Source organism: Dipodomys spectabilis, unplaced genomic scaffold, assembly GCF_019054845.1.
Source record: "Dipodomys spectabilis isolate Male_0828 unplaced genomic scaffold, ASM1905484v1 ptg000004l, whole genome shotgun sequence".
NCBI lineage: Eukaryota > Metazoa > Chordata > Mammalia > Rodentia > Heteromyidae > Dipodomys > Dipodomys spectabilis.
Window position 1 is genome coordinate 7,034,817 of NW_024870681.1, and position 16,121 is coordinate 7,050,937.

The 16,121-nt window shown below is 43.3% G+C and overlaps 1 protein-coding gene across 1 annotated transcript; it reads right to left on the reverse strand.

The window, feature by feature from the left end:
- Positions 1-12,038: 12,038 nt before the first annotated feature.
- LOC122118629 (C-C motif chemokine 3-like) lies at positions 12,039-13,802 on the reverse strand. Its single transcript, XM_042692469.1, has 3 exons — positions 13,588-13,802; positions 12,808-12,922; positions 12,039-12,477 (listed from the first exon to the last, which is right to left on the reverse strand). The coding sequence occupies exons 1-3, from the start codon at positions 13,760-13,762 to the stop codon at positions 12,357-12,359; spliced, it is 411 nt and encodes a 136-aa protein (XP_042548403.1). The 5' UTR covers positions 13,763-13,802; the 3' UTR covers positions 12,039-12,356.
- Positions 13,803-16,121: the final 2,319 nt, after the last annotated feature.

Genomic DNA, 16,121 nt, shown 5'->3' on the forward strand with positions numbered 1-16,121 from the left:
GGTGCACAAGTAAGGAATTTTATGTAGAGGAGTGTCATGTGACTTGTCATGTGACATGTATGACTTCTCTGTTGCTTTGCCAGAGTATCTAGGGGTGCTAGACTTTTAGGATACACACAAGAGTTACTCAGAGACTCATCTGATTGGGGTGCTTATAGGAAGTTGTGTCATCAGATGGGTGATCAGGAATTGGCCTCACCCAGGAATCATGCTGAGCTGTTTCCTGTTTATATTCCTCTCTCTGAAGTAAGTGGTCACAGCCTTCTAGGCAGAACACAATGTTGAGTTGATTTCTACAATTGCTTTATCTTTTGTGATGAGGGAGGTCTCACTCCATTGCTCAGGCTTGTCTCAGACTCTTGGACTCAAGTGATCCTCCTGTGGCAACTTCCTAAGTAGCTGGGATTATAAGCATGAGCCATTATGCCTGGCTTCACAGCTCTTCTTATTAATGAACTAGTCTCTTGTATATATCAGCTTCTGGGATTTGATGAGAAATGTTCTTCTATTTTGAAGTAATAAAGATATTCCTCTATGTTTACTCCTGAAGGTCTTTTTAACACTGTCACTTAATTCATTATCCAGCTAGTTGAGTTCTATATTTGGTATGCAAAAGGGTTCAAGATTATTGATTGGTTTGCTTATCTATCTATCTATCTATCTATCTATCTATCTATCTATCTATCTATCTATCTATCTATCTAGGATAAGATCTCATCTAGTCCAGTCTGTGCTTGAATTCATAATGCTTCTGTCTCAGCTTCCTGGAATTATAGGTTTGTACCACCACATTCAGCTTTGAGATTTATACCCAAATCTTGACATTTGGGAGGTTGAAGGAAGAGGACTGAGTTTGAGAACAACCTTAGCTGTACAGGAAGACTCTGAATCAAAGAAGGATGGAAGGATGGAAGGAAGGAAGGAAGGAAGGAAGGAAGGAAGGAAGGAAGGAAGGAAGGAAGGAAGGAAAGCAGGCTTATTTTCTTTTCCCATGTGAATATCTAATAGACCTAGTATTTTTTTTTTAATTTAAAAAGCCATTAGATTAGGGTTTCCCAGGGAACCTCTGAGAAGCCTGATGATATAAAGTTGGGGAACTGGCTCACATGATTCTGAAGGCTGGTAAGCCTCAAGATCATCAAGATGAGTTGGCAGTCTGGAGATGCTGGAGAGCTAATAGCATTGTGCTAATAGCATTGTGCTGAGTCTGAAGACATGAGAAAAACCAGTGAAAACCAACCATTGTCCCAGTCTGAAAGCAATCAAGAAGGAGAAATCCTCCCTTAGAGGCAGGTTAGCCTTTTTGTCCTATTCAGACCCCCAGCTGATTGCATAAGACCCATCAACATTAGGAAGAGTGATCTTTACTCACTTTTCTGACTTAAATTCATTGTCCTCACAGAAACATCTAAAATAACATTTAATCTCTTATCTGGGGACTTTATGAGCCATTCATGCTGGTGCATAAAGTTGATCCTCATATCATTTCCCTGTTGTTTGGCAGCACCTCCTTGGTGTGTGTTCTGTTTATGGACTCTATTCTCTTCTATTGGTTTATCTTCTTATCTGTGTGCCAGTTCCATATTATGGTAATTGAGCAGTTTATTTACAATTCTTTAGTGCTGGTAGAGTACTTCCTCCTGTTTTCTCCTTTTCTGTCCTTGCTTAGATATCTTTAGCCTTTTATCTTTCTGTATAAATTTTAGAATCAGTCTTTTTTTAGTCATATGTACAACTATTCAGTTAAAATGTTTTCTAGTTTCCATTAGGATATCTTCTTTGACATGTATTTTTTCTTACTTTTCAGATATATGAGAATTTTTTATTGTTTTTATATTAAAAGAATACATTCTGATGATTTATTTTTGTGCCAGTACTAGAACTTGAGCTGAAGGTGTATTCTCACTTGAGTTTTTGCTCAAAGCTGATACTCCAACCTTTGAGCCACAACTCCAGGTCTGGAGGTTAATTGGAGATAAGAGTCTCATGGACTTTTTCCTGCCTGGGCTGGTTTCAAACCTTGATCCTCAGATCTCAGCCTCCTGTGTAGCTAGAATTATAGGTGTGAGCCACTAGTGCCTGTATGCTGACGATTTCATCCCTTCATAGCTCAGGATATAGTCAAGAACAGAATATGCTTTATGTGCTTTAGAAAAAAGGATGTGATATGCATTGCTACTCATAAACTGAAATGATGAGAATCTTATTATTCTAACGATCTGAAACACAAGGAAAGGCTCAAATATTCAATGAGTATTTGTTTGCTGGTAGATGGGTGGCTATTTCTATGTCAGTGGAGGTGACATAACCAATTTGGATCAAGCACCAAGTGATAGAATGGTGGAAGGGCTGAGTTAGGGGGCACTGTATAATTTGACAAAGTAGCTTTGTAATGAATAACTGAGTTTAGTATTGGTAATCACTTATAATACTTGACTGAGTCATTTAAACTAAAATTTGTTAAGGAGGTCTCAAATTTAGCTGGGGAAGGTCAACCTGTGGAAGAGGTAGCTTTGGGTTACAGATCATTCTCTTGTCATAGATTCTTGCTCTCCAATTTTCCTAGAGATGTAACCCTTTCCTTATAATTTCAGAACTTTCAGAGATGGCACCAAGTCAACATTATTCTAGACCCTGACTCACAGGGCACAACCTGTTGCTTTCTTTGATGAGGAGGGTATGGAGAGGGGTCATGACACCTCTCAGAAACCCACTTGACCAGATTGAACTACATTACCCAGCATTCTCTTTCCTGTACATTTCTGGTTAGGGTGGGCCTCAAGAAACATTTTGCACACAGCTCCAAATCATGGAGAACACTGTACTGTTTTCATGCTGGTTGTTCAGCTGGGCCTGGAGCTATTCTACTTTAGGATCCTCCTTCAGTTTATCCAACTCTTGGGCCAGGCTGGAGTGTGACAGCTCCTCCCATAGGATGTTCCACGTCATCAAACTGAGGCCCTTAGAGGCTGACATGGGCTCCTGTCCACTCATACAGGCTCTGCCTTGTATCCTTGCAGCCAGTGTTTCCTTTTTCATTCCTGCTTTATCTCCATCTTCTTCACTGCCTATACTCTGCAGACTGCAAGCTCCAACATCCTTAAGGCCTTAAAGGAAACTGATCAGCCCAGCTCCCACCACTGTTTGGGGTCAAATCCCTCTCAGGCAAATGTAACTCTGCTAATTTGGTTGAATCCTGACTGATACAAAACAAAAGGATTAAACAGAAGTTCCTAGACCTCCATGACCTCTCCCTTCCATTCTCTCTGTATGAAGCTTGGAACCAGTTTACATTTTCAAGGATCCCCTTCACCCCTAGACCTCATAGTCCACACGTGATTTACAGTGCAGTCTCTCTCTTATTATTGCTTCCTCCCCTCTGTCTCTCCTGCCCTGGGGCAGCCCCTCTGGTTCCTTCAAGGCTCCAGACCAAGAGAGAAAGCACCTTAGAGGATTGACAGTGACATTGAACCAGGGGATGAACACTGGTTGCTAGTGTCACCATGTTCACTAATGTATTCTTGATAGGGTGTCTGTCCTAACTGCCGTTTCTAATGGCATGGGCATCCAGAACCTGAGAAAAGTGAAGTCAACTTCGATCACCCTTTGAGCAAGTCAGCAAGAAGTTGATGGAGATATCACTCAGTGCTCAAGACTGCAGAGCTGGACACAAAAGGAACCACTTTTCTTCATTTTGAATATCTACTTAGTGTTTGTTTATTTTTGTGCCAGTACTAGGACTCGAACGCAAGACCTCATGCTTTTTTGCTTGCCTTTTTATCTGCCCCAAACTAGCTTTTTTCTAGTTAATTGGAGATAAGATCAGCAGATCTCAGTCTCCTGAGTAGCTAAGCTTTCAGTCATGAGCCACTGGTGCCAGAGGTTGAATGTGTATTGGCAATCTCTACCTCTGTCTTTCTCTCTGTCTCCGACTCCCCCTTCAGGGAATATGGTTATCAGAACAGCTGGTTCTCATTTCCTTTCTTTTGGAGAAACTTTCCAGCAAATCATCTACTGTAAATCACCCTGGAGATGCAGTATCTTGCTTGGGGGGGTGGAAATGAGAGGAGTCTAATTCTTGCTCATTCATCCTAGGAACCAGCATCCTGTGTGAAGACCACAGCCTTAGAGGAAACTGAGCTGAGGCCACAGTAAGGAGATAGTTGATAGGGCAACCATGAAGACCTGGGCAAGCAGAGGAATATGGGCAAAGGTAAGGTGGGATGGGGCACTCAGTGTTACCTGCATCCTTCTAGGACTCAAATCATGTCTCCTCCCATTCTAGGCAGTCCAATGCTAGGAGGAGCTGGAAGCTCAGATGACCAGAGAGAATCATTTGATGCCTGGAGTCATGCTCTGAGTTGTACATTCTGGGTACTTTGGATTCTGTGGAGGTTAGGATGTACAAGCATAGCTCTGTCACTCACTTGTCAGGGGCATTCTGTGGAAATGTTTTTGGACATGGAGAGGAAGTGAGATGTTACGGTTCCCGCCCTGAGTACACAGAGAGATCTATAGATTAATGCTTCCTACCACGGAGCCAACCCCTAACACTGAGCCACCGCTCTTCTGACCATACAGGGTGAAGTATGATGTGATTCCATGACGTCCCAGTAGTACAAGCCACACTTCAACCACACCCTGGAAGCGAAGGTCCATGATGTCATGTAGACTGGAGTGCTTCTAAGGAAAAATGTTAACCAATGAGAGGGATATCGGGAGTTGGGGCCCGAGCTACAGGCAACAGAAAGATGATCTGAGCTGAGCATATCAGTGTATGCCTGTAATCCTAGTTCCCAGGTATCAGAGGGAGGGTGTGCAATATATATATATATATATATATATATATATATATATATATACATATATATACATATATATACATGTATATGTACACACACATATCTAGCACAGACTCAAAATATGAGAGCTAGAAGCATGGCTTAAATGGTAGAGAACCTGTCTAGCAAGTGCAAAGACTTGAGTCAAATTGCCATACTACCAGGGGTGAATGGAAGAGCTTTTCTGTGATATTGGGGTTTGAACTCAGGGTCTCAAACTTAGTAGGCAAGGGACCCTACCACCTAGAGCCATACTTCCAGACCAAGAAGTTAAAATGTTTTTTCTTTTGGTGCTAAGGACCAAAGGAGGTCCTTGTGCATGCAAGGCAACAGTTGTACCTCTTCCACTAAGCTACATCCTAGACCACAGGCCGTTACTTGTTACAAAGAAACTGTGACACAATCACCATTGTGTGTGTGTGGCTTTCTTCATCTTTGTGGTCATGGCTGTAGGACCCTGGGATGGGGCTGTGAAAGCCATGATAATTGCATCCCTGACTTTGACACACACACCACCACTACCCCAAAGACTATGTTGTTGCTGTGATGGATTCTGTCCTTACAGGCCCTGTCTTTTCCTAGAGATTAGCTGAAGAGCCAGCTTGTTTCCTAGCACTGCCTGTTGGTTTCATACACCTGCTAATTCCTAGGTTTCAGCTTAAAAAAAAAAAGTGAGACAGCTCCTTCTGTTCAATGATAGAGTAGGAGAAACAGTATATGGACAGAATGCTGTTAATGAGGGAAAGACTTGGGGATATAGAGACTGGAAGGAAGTTGATTTCTTGTTTCTCTGTCCACACACCCCATTGTTTTATGATTTAAGCTACCGTTGATATCTATCGCCCTCTGCAGGAAACACAGATGAACAATCTACTTGTTCTAGCTCTATTGGAGAACTTTATAAAGGATAGAAACAATTTTTTTTTTCCTAGTAAGAGTCCAACTCAGTCAGTCATCTATGAGGTGAGTTTATTACTCATCTACTAGGAAACCATTGTAGCTGGATTCTGCCTCTCACTGAAAAAGCATTCAGCTTTCGCATTTCCCAAATAGGACAAGATCCACCTATTCCTTAAGGTTTATGGACTAGAGAGCTAAAATTGGAAGAGAGCAAAGAAAGGGTTTTGACATTGTCCAAAAAGAAATGTATTTTTCACCTGATTTCTATAACTGTAACTCCTCTGTACATCACCTTTATGATAACAAAAAATAAAAAAATAGAATAGAGAACTAAGACTTTTGAAAGAACAGATAGCTCAGTGCATCTTGAAAATCTCTTGGGCACCTCTGTCCATAGGACTTTGTTGGTGTAGTCTGACCCACACTGGAGACTGGGTGAAACAACCAAAAAGCAGATGAAACCCAGGAATGGAAGGATGGTAAATAAGGAAACGATGAAAGCCCCAGAGTATGCGCAGAATGATAAAGGACCTGAGCATGCATTGTTACTTCTGGTAACCCAAGCAGGTCCCTCTTCTCTTAACATGTAAGCCCTAGACTACAGAGATAGAAAATGGGGTGACAGGAAAGGCAGGTTTTAACACCCTCGTGTCTTGTCAACTTGTGTATGTAAGGGTGGTCTTGGGTAACCACAGGACTCAGGGTATTTGCAAAAACAGTTCAAGTGCTCACTTGACTTGGGGATATGGAGGGGGAAGTAGCTTCCAGCATGAGAGGAGGTAAAAGATCAGTGTCATGCTAGAACCACTTACTACTTCCATGTCAGTACAGTTTCTGTAGTCATAGTTTCCCCCTGGTAGAGCAGAAACGTTTGTGTTATTTCCCCAGCTGTTCTAACCACACAGTGGTACTACTCAAAGATGCCACAAGTCTAGAATATCCCAACCCAAATGAAGCCACGAGTAGGAGGCTAGAGCTATATTAGTCAAGCCAGGGCCACAGAAGCAATAGCAATGGCTAGCCTGGCAAACACTAGATCCTTTGAGAGACTCATCAAGGGCCCACAAGTGCATAAGAAAGATGTGTTCAATATGAATAGCAATACACATTAGGAACCTTAAAAAGGACTTAGCCATTGTCCAAAGAAGTCCATGTCTATGGAAAGTATTTCCTGTGTAAATATACTCAAATAGGGGCCGGGTGCTGATGGCTCACATCTGTAATCCTAGCTACTCAGAAGGCTGAGATCTGAGGATCACAGTTCAAAGCCAGCTGGAGCAGGAAAGTCCGTGAGACTCTTATCTCCAATTCACCACTGGAAAACCAGAAGTGGCACTGTGGCTCATGTGGTAGGGCACTTGCTTTGAGCTGAAGAGCTGAGGGACAGCGTCCAGGCCTAGAATTCAAGCCCTACAACCAACCCAAAAAAAAGAAATTCAAATATGGAAAAAGGCTTCTGCTTAAGAGCATTTGGTGTCCAGCATAGTTACAGCTACTTAAAATGGATGTAGTTTAAATAATCTACAGTGTGATTATGGTCAGGAGAATGATGGAATTTCCCTTTAGTTGCCTGTTAGGATTTACAAATAACACGGTGTCACGAGACGTGCTTATGTTATGATGATAATCTTAAAAACCCCCCAAAAGAAACTGGCTTATTTTAATCAAGACCCATCCACCCAGTTTCTGAAGATATGGTTAATCTCACATGTTATTTTTTTGTGGGTGCTGTTCTCAGGGAAATAGGGGACTACCAGCTATTAATATGATGTTTCCCCTCATGTTGACACATTTGCCCATCCCTTTTTGTTCATCCCTTTCTTCCTCAATATGGACAACTTGCACAGGGACTCATTGTGAGTTCTCCCACATCCCTCACCCCCAGCTTCTGCTCATGTGAAAGGGGTGGGTATTTCTGGGAGGAGAGCCAGTTCTCCCCCTCCCTGTATACTCTACAGTGAGGATGTAGCCCCATTTTCTGGTGGTTATCAAAGCACTTTCCCTTGACACTATGAAGAGCTTTACATCTGATTAGCTTCAGACCTGGATGATAAGTTATTGACAGGGCAATAGGAAGCATACAAGACAGCACCTTCTTAAAAATAAAGTAATTCCTGGCTAGACACTGGTGGCTCATGCCTGTAATCCCTAGCTACTCAAGATGCTGAGAGCTGAGAAAAGCCGTTCAAAGCCAACCCAGGCAGGAAAGTCTGTGAGATTCTTATCTCCAATTATCCACCAAAAAGCCAGAAGTGGATCTGCTCAAGAATGCCCTGGTAGGCTGGGAAGGTGACTCAGTGGTAGAGTGCTTGCCTTGCAAGCCTGAGGCCCTAGGTTCGATTCCTCAGCACCACATAAGCAAAAAGAAAAAAGCCAGAAGTGGCGCTGTGGCTCAAGTGGTAGAGCGCTCGCCTTGAGCTGAAGAGCTGAGGGACAGTGCCCAGGCTCAGAGTTCAGCCCCCACAACTGGACCCCCCCCCAAAAAAAGAATGCCTTGGTCCCAAATTCAAACCCCAAGACCACTGGTTTTTAAAAAAGTAATTCAATAGGTTAGAAAAATAACCTTTTCTAGTGTCGAGAGCAAAGGAGAAGAAACATTCATCACATGCAAAAGGCTAAAGCCCCTTATGTATCAAGAGAAAAAGAAAAAAGAATCATGAAAACATAGTTTTCCTCATTGGACTCTCTTCTATATAGCTTTCCTGATAGCAGAAGCCTACATTTGCTTTGGGCAATCACCCTTACTTGTAGTTCTCAGACTAACTGTATATAAAATCTATTTAATCTGCAGATGGAAGTATAGACTTGATTACTATAAGCGGATCAATGAACTCCATTCTTGTAACCATAGCAATTGGTTAGGAATTGGATTCCTAAGTCAGTCAAATCTGAAAGAGCCTACACATATTTTCTCAGCAGAATCACAGACTTACTCAGCCCTATAAAAAAGGGTACAAAGAGCCCTATAACACTGGCAGATGCCAACAGCCACCCTGGAACCCTCACATGCATGGGAGATGAGAAGAAGGCCACCAGGCTTCATTTATACACACCTTTTAAGTTAGCTTTGATGTCTTTCCTCCTGGAAGCAGCCAGCATCCTGAGGGCACAGTCACAGACCCTGGCTAAGATATGGAAGGAGCTGCACTGGAATAGGAAGGCATTAAGTGGAAGTGGTTTAAGCCGTAGTGTGTGTCAGAAGCACCTGGGAGCTTGTGAAAACAGATGGCTAGGCTCTGTCTCCTAAAGGCTGGGGCAAGGGGTTCAGAACTTGCATTTTCTAGCACCTTCCTTGATGATAGCTACCCAGTGATATGATATTTCTGGTTAATCTGTGGCTTGTTGTATCTGGTTGAGCTGTGGTTTGTTGTTTTTTGGTGTTAGGGACCTGAACCAAATGCCAAATGTCACAGCATTAAAGTATGTCCTGAATATTGGAATTTAATAACTGCTTTGAACATCTGTCATAAAGGTCCCATAGGAGCCCAGCAACTCAGGAGGCTGAGATCTAAGAATCTCAATTTGAAGCCAGCCTAGGCAGATAAATCCTATCTCCAATTGACTAGCAAACATAAAAAGGAACTTGAGGCATGTAAACGTTAAAGAGTGAACTGTGAGCAAAAAGTAAGGGCTCAGGATTAAATTTTTCATTATCTCCCTATATGGCTTCCCAACTCCGTGGTGTCCAGGAGGGAGGGGTGCCTGTGGGGAACGATGTTTACAGTCTTGGGGCCTGATCTAGAATGTTCATCCCAGGGAATTGGGCAAGTAGGAAGTAAGAGGAATGAACGTTTGTGAAAAATAGCTAAAGAAATAACGGAAAGGATGGGAGTGTGGCTCAAATGGTACAGCACCAGCCTAGCAAGTTCAAACCCCAGTCCTATTAAAAAATACAAATAAAAATTTAAAGCTGCAATATAGAAAAAGACCCTTTACTTAGTAAGTTTTTAGTTTCTTTTGGTTTTTTTAAATCCCATCTAAGAAACTTCAGTTCATTTTGTGATGTGTATTATTCCAAATATTTGCATACACACATACATACTTACACACACACACACACACACACACACACACACACACATACACACATGTACAACAACTAGCTGGGGATGTGGCCTTAGCATACCTAAGACCCTGAGTTTGATCCCTGCAAGAAAACGTAATAAAACAGAAAAACATTCTATACCTATGAGTGTGTATGCATATATTTTGCACATGTTAAGGACATACTCCAGAGATATAGATGTATGTCTCCCCTTTGGATCTGAGTAGAATATTTCATGCACGAGTACCTCAATTTTCTACTAATTTAATCCCTACTTACCACTGTTTTTATTTATTTATTTATTTTTTGCCAGCCATGTTGCAGAGAATTTCCTTGTGTTCATATATTCCTGTTCTTTGGTAGTATTTCTACAAAATAGATTCTTGGAAGTGGGAACCAGTCAAATAGCATGTACATTGGTATTTACATTTTGAAGAGTTCAATCACTACAATTCAGTGGTCTTGACCTTTAATGTGTGTGTGTGTGAAATACCTGATAAGCTTGGCAAAAATATCAGTGCTCAGGATTAATCCTCAAGAGTCTGATGTGAATGACTTGTGTTTTAAGTATAGATAGGTCAGATTTGGTCAGTGGTTAACAGAATACTCTGAGCTCAGAATACTTCCTGAGCTCTGGTTTAGTTTTTTGGCAAGTGGGGATATTAATAGTATAACTAAACTGAGCTATTCTATTTGATTGGCAGGTGTTTTGACAGTTTTCTGTCTCTATTACCAGATATTTGAGAAACTCAGGTTAAAAGTTAGGAAAGATGGGCTGGGAAGGGAGCTCAGTGGTAGAGTGCTTGCCTTGCATGCCTGAGGCCCTGGGTTCGATTCCTCAGCACCACATAAACAAAAAAAAAAAAAGAAGAAGAAGAAGAAGTCAGTAAGTGACAAAACCAGACATCTGAAACCCAATTAAGTCAATTATTCTGTCTCAATGCTGTCTATCCCATCATAAGAAAGATTAAAGTTAAAAAAAAAAGTTAGGAAAGGTCTATTTTGAATGGCCCCTGGATTCAGAGGTTTCAGTCCCTGTTTTCTTGGCCTGGTTGCTTTTAGGTGCATGGTGAGGCAGAGCATCGTGGAGGAAGAGCATGGTTGAGGAGAGCTGCTTACCTCATGGTGGCCTGGAAACAGAGAAAGCACTCACTTTCGTAACAAAATCCACTGCCTAAATCCATTAAGGTATGATCCCTAAGTAGATTAATAACATCCTGAGGTCGGAGCCCAGGAGCCAATCACTTCCCAAATGCTTCTCTTCTGAACACCTCTGTATTGGGGACCAAGCTTTCACCTAGTGATCTTTGGGAAGACTTAAGGTCCAAACTCTAACAGGAGGATCAAACAGACATTCATCTGAAGTAAGCCTCAAAAGGAGAAGCAATTGTTATTAAGAAAGCTTGATTTCCCATAAGATCTAATAAGATCCAATCAAATAATGAAGTAATTGGTCTCAACATTCTGGAGATCAAATTAGGAGTTCAATACCAGCCTGGGCAACATAGTGAGTTTCAGACCAACCTGGGCTATATTGTGAGACCCTATCTCAAGAAAAAGGGAGGGCTGGGCATTGGTGGTTCATGCCTATAAACCAAGCCACTCAGGAGGCTGAGCTCTGAGGATTGTGGTTTGAAGCCAGCCCTGTGAGACTCTTATCTCTAATAATCTACTCAGAAAAGGCTGGCAGTGGTGCTGTGGCTCAAGCAAAAAAAAAAAAGGAAAAAGAAAGGAAGGAAGGAAGGAAGGAAATAAAGAAGGAAGGAAAGAAGGAAGGAAGGAAAGAAGGAAGGAGAAAGAAAGAAAGAAAGAAAGAAAAGAGAAAGAAAGAATGGAAGGAAGGAAGGAAGGAAGGAAGGGAGAGAGAGAGAAAGGAAAGAAAGAAAGGAAAGGAAAAAAGAAAGAAAGAAAAGAAAGAAAGAAAGAAAGAAAGAAAAAGGTTCAGGGACAAAGTGCAGGCCCTGACTTTAAGCCCTTCCTAGGACAGGACAAAATAAAAGTGGGAGAGGAAAGGGGATTTTCCTAAAGAAGATACACTATGAGTTGAATTATAAAATGTTCAGTTCTAGTGTCTTGGCTCTGTGCCTCCAGTGTAAATCAGAATGACTCTGTGATTCCCACTTCTCTGTCCCCTGACCTCCACCCCCTCCCCACCGCATGCCAGACATTGATTCCACATTTTCCTATTTTTTGCTGTCATTCTTCTGAACCAGTAGTTCTGATTTATCAGAAAGACAAAGCCAAACTTTAATTTTGGAATGAGCATTTTTATTCTGTCATTGGGCTAGACATGGTCACAGAAGAAAAGCATCCACAACCTATGTGCTAGTCTGATGACTTTGGTACCATGTCTACCTAAACTAAGGTGATGACAACCACCCTGCTGTCACCAAAAAATGATGTGCAAAAAAAGTGTCCTGGGAATCCTTCAGAGCAAATGGTCACAAACATAATGCATCAATAAAAAAAATAAATTATAAATATTAAATAACATAAATTAAAATTTAAGTTAAGAGTATGGCCCTTTGGCATAGTCCATAGGAGAGGTGGCTGTGGAGGTTGCAGGGAGGTCACTGGGTCTCCGGCTGTCTCTTTGCTCCTTCGGCTTCCTGCTGCAGGTCAGAAATGTACTCTTGCACCCAGGCCTGGCGGGGATCAGCACAGACCTGCCTGTTTTTCTTGGTTAGGAAGCTGTGGAGAGAGAGGCAAAGGATCAACCACAGAACCACCACAGGGGAATCCTGGGCCCACTGTGACCCCCCTCATCCAACCCTGTGTCCTGGGTACCTCAAGGATGCTTTCACTGGCTCAGGGGACCCCCCTCACCCCTCACTTTCTCTCACTCCCCATTTCCCTCTCATTCTCTTCCACCCACTACCAAGTCAGGTCACACCGAAGAGATCTGGATCCTGGATCCTAGGTAGGCCCTTCAAGGTTGGACCTTGCTTGATGCTCTTCTAGCTTGTGCATGCCCCTGGGATTGGTCTGTCCCCAAGAGTAGGAAGGAGAACTAGTACTTACATGACGCCCGGCTGGGAACACTGACCGTTGGTCTCAAAATAATCAACTATGAATTTACGAGGAATCTGGTGCTTGACGTAGGAGAAGCAGCAGGCGGTCGGGGTGTCAGCGCCAACTATAGAGGAAGGGACAAGCCACGGTTCAGAAGGGAAGGGCAACTGACACCTGCCCCTCAAGAGTGTGAAGAAGGCAGCCTCGCTCAAGGTGAGGATTGGGTGCAAGGCACCTAGGGCATGTGGGTGCTTGCTCACAAAGACTCCTGTTGCTGTCTTCATTTCTGTATCTATTCTTTATCTCTGACCTTTCCCTGGGAGCACTTGCTTTTTCCATGAGTTAGATATCCAAGCAGACTATTCTCTTACTGCATCTCTCTTTTGAGAGTGTGGTCTAGTTAAGGCAGTCATAGGAGAAGTCTGGTCATATCCCCAAAACAGCCCTCTGGGGAGACCAGGACCAGTGTCGAGCCTATACCACGGCTAGGAAGTTGCCAAACCTGGATTCCGCCTCTTTGCAGACTCACTTTTTAGGGCCTCGTTTTTCTGTCTGTACCAGGACCCCAAGTTCTTTTACTTCCCTTGGCTCTTAGAACTGGGCACTCGGAAAGCGAAGACACCATGTACAAATGAAAGTAAAAAATCTCAAAGGGAAAGATCAACATGTGTTGCTGCCCTGTAAAAAGTTCTTTTTTTTTGGCTTAGAAACCCTAGGACCACAGAACAGATTGATGTGGTCTGCACATGGCCAAAGAGAGGAAGGATACCTGCTGCAAATGCTACTCACGTGGTGCAGGGAAGGCCTGGTGACAGAGAGCCATGGCGCAAAGCAGGACAGCAAGGGCAGCCACGGAGACCTTCATGATGACAAATGGATACTGAGTACCAGTTGGAGTGTCAGCCAAGCTGGGATGGGACTGGGTATTCGCTGGGGCCTGTGTCCTGCTGGCATCTGAAGCCATCTCCCCATCTCTTTATAGTAGCCCTGGAGGGTGAGGAAATGGAATCTGGGGGGGGAGTGAAAGGGGAAATTTTAAAGCATAGTAATGTTGTCATACAAAGTGTTGGGCAACTTAGAGTCTCTGGTGACCACAGGGGCTCAGGATATCTCAGAATAACATCTCTGAGCTGTAAGTTTCAGCTACCAACTTGTGACTTGCTCTGGTTTCTTGTGAGGAAAGCGTTTTGGAATGGAGAAGAAAGGAATATGTCAACCCTATTCTTAGCTGGTCCCCTTCTCATAAGTGATTTATGAATGAAATCTCCAGCCTCATCCCTGCCCCTGCTCCCCCCACACCCACCCACTCCACAGAACTGAAACTCTGCTTTCTCTGCCTTTCTAACCACACAGATGGGAACTTGAGTTGATAGTACCCCTCCCCCAACTCCAAATGCAAGGAACTTATTAAGGAACCCCAGGCTAGAGGAATAGAAAAATATAAGGTCAGGGCTTAGGAAGGTGGCTCAGTGTAGAGTGTTTACTTTGCAAGTATGAGGCTCTGGGTTTGATTCCTCAGCACCACATAAGCAGAAAAAGCTGGAAGTGGCACTGTGGCTCAAGTGGTAGAGCGCTAGCCTTGAGCTGAAGAGCTGAGGGACAGTGCCCAGGCCCAGAGTTCAGGCCCCATGACCAACAAAAATGACAACAACATGAGGTCATGTTTCAGTTATTCCGTCCGTTCGTGGAGCTATCACAAGTGATGAGGGCCCTGGGTGAAACACTCGTGTGGGTGTCAATATGTCAGCACCCATTGACCTAGAAAATGTATTTCTAGGAAAGCTTTCTATGGGAACAACCAAATATAGATAGATGCATCTCCCAACATGGGTAGGGCATCTATAGTGCAGCAATAAGGAAACCTAATTGTTTCCTCTAGGACAAAATTACAATGCAAATTATAATATGCTCACTGGATTGTTTATTATTAAGCTCTTAAAAATGGATAAAGAAGCCAGGCTCTGGTAGCTCATAATCATAATCCTAGTTACTTGGGAGATTGAGATCTGAGGATCAAGTTCAAAGCCAGCTTGAGAAGGCAAGTCTGTGAGATCCTTTTTTTGGGGGGGGGGGGGGAAGAGTCCGGTCATTGGGCCTGAACTCTGGGCCTGGGCGCTGTCCCTCAGCTCTTCAGCTCAAGGCTAGCGCTCTACCACTTGAGCCACAGCACCACTTCTGGCTTTTTTCTTTTTGCTTATGTGGTGCTGAGAATCGAACCCAGGGCCTCAGGCATGCAAGGCAAGCGCTCTACCACTGAGCCACCTTCCCAGCCCAACTGTGAGATTCTTATGTCCAGTAAAGTGCCAGCCTGGACCAAAAACTAAGTGACAGTGTCCAGGCTCCAAGTTCAAGTCCTATTACTAGTAACAAAAAACAAAAAACACCTGGGCTGGGAAGGTAGCTCAATGGTAGAGTGCTTGCCTTGGATTCATGAGGCCCTGGGTTCAATTCCTCAGTACCACATAAGCAGAAAAAGCCGGAAGTGGTGCTGTGGCTCAAATGATAGGGTGCTAGCCTTGATCTGAAGAGCTGAGGGACAGCGCCCAGGCCCAGAGTTCAGGCCCCACGACCAGCAAAAAAACACAAAAACAAAACAAAAAACCTCTGAGAAGGGAGACATGGTTAGCAAGAAAGCCAGGAAAAGTTTCATGGAAGAGCAGACCTTTCGTTGGATCCTGAGAGCTGTGCAGGATTTGAACATATGTAGGTAGGAGATGGAGGTCCAGCTGATGCGAAGCTGCAGATGTGACTCTGTAACCCCCACAGGAAATGGAAGTGGTTCTGGTGTTGCAGAGCAATGGGGATGGAATGTGGACAATGATGCTAAGTTGGAGCCAAAACAGGAAAGGTCTTGAATTCTCCCCAAAGGAGTTAGAGTTGATATGTTGGATGTCAGAGAACCATGGAAGCCAGAAGCCAGAAGACAGGAGTGAACCAAACGCCATCTGAGGAATCCTCTCTTTCTAAGTGTCTGTAGAAACACATTTTTTGTGGGCAGTACTTGAGCTTGAACTCAAGGAATCACACTTAGGCAGTGTGATTCTACCACTTTATTCACACTTTCAGCCCATTCTTTTTCAGACAGGATCTCACATTTTTGCCCAGCAATGGTCTTGGGCCTACAACCCTCCTACCTAATCCCTAACCCTCTAGTTGCTGGATTATAAGTGCATACTACCATGCCTGACTTGTTGGTTAAGATGGGAATCTTGCTTTTGCCCTGGCTGGCCTCAAACCACTTGTCCTCACAATCCCCATCTTTAGAGTACAGCTGTGATTATGAGCATATGTCACCATACTCAGTCCTGGTGTTACATTTTTCA

Bases quoted from the DNA above. Each gene is read 5' to 3' on its own strand.
- LOC122118629 (XM_042692469.1), bottom strand. From the start codon at position 13,762: ATGGCTTCAGATGCCAGCAGGACACAGGCCCCAGCGAATACCCAGTCC. The intron at 12,923-13,587 runs GTGAGTAGCATT...CTTCCTCTATAG, and splicing joins CCAGGCCTTCCCTGCACCAC to TTGGCGCTGACACCCCGACC. The intron at 12,478-12,807 runs GTAAGTACTAGT...CTCTCTCCACAG, and splicing joins TGTTCCCAGCCGGGCGTCAT to CTTCCTAACCAAGAAAAACA.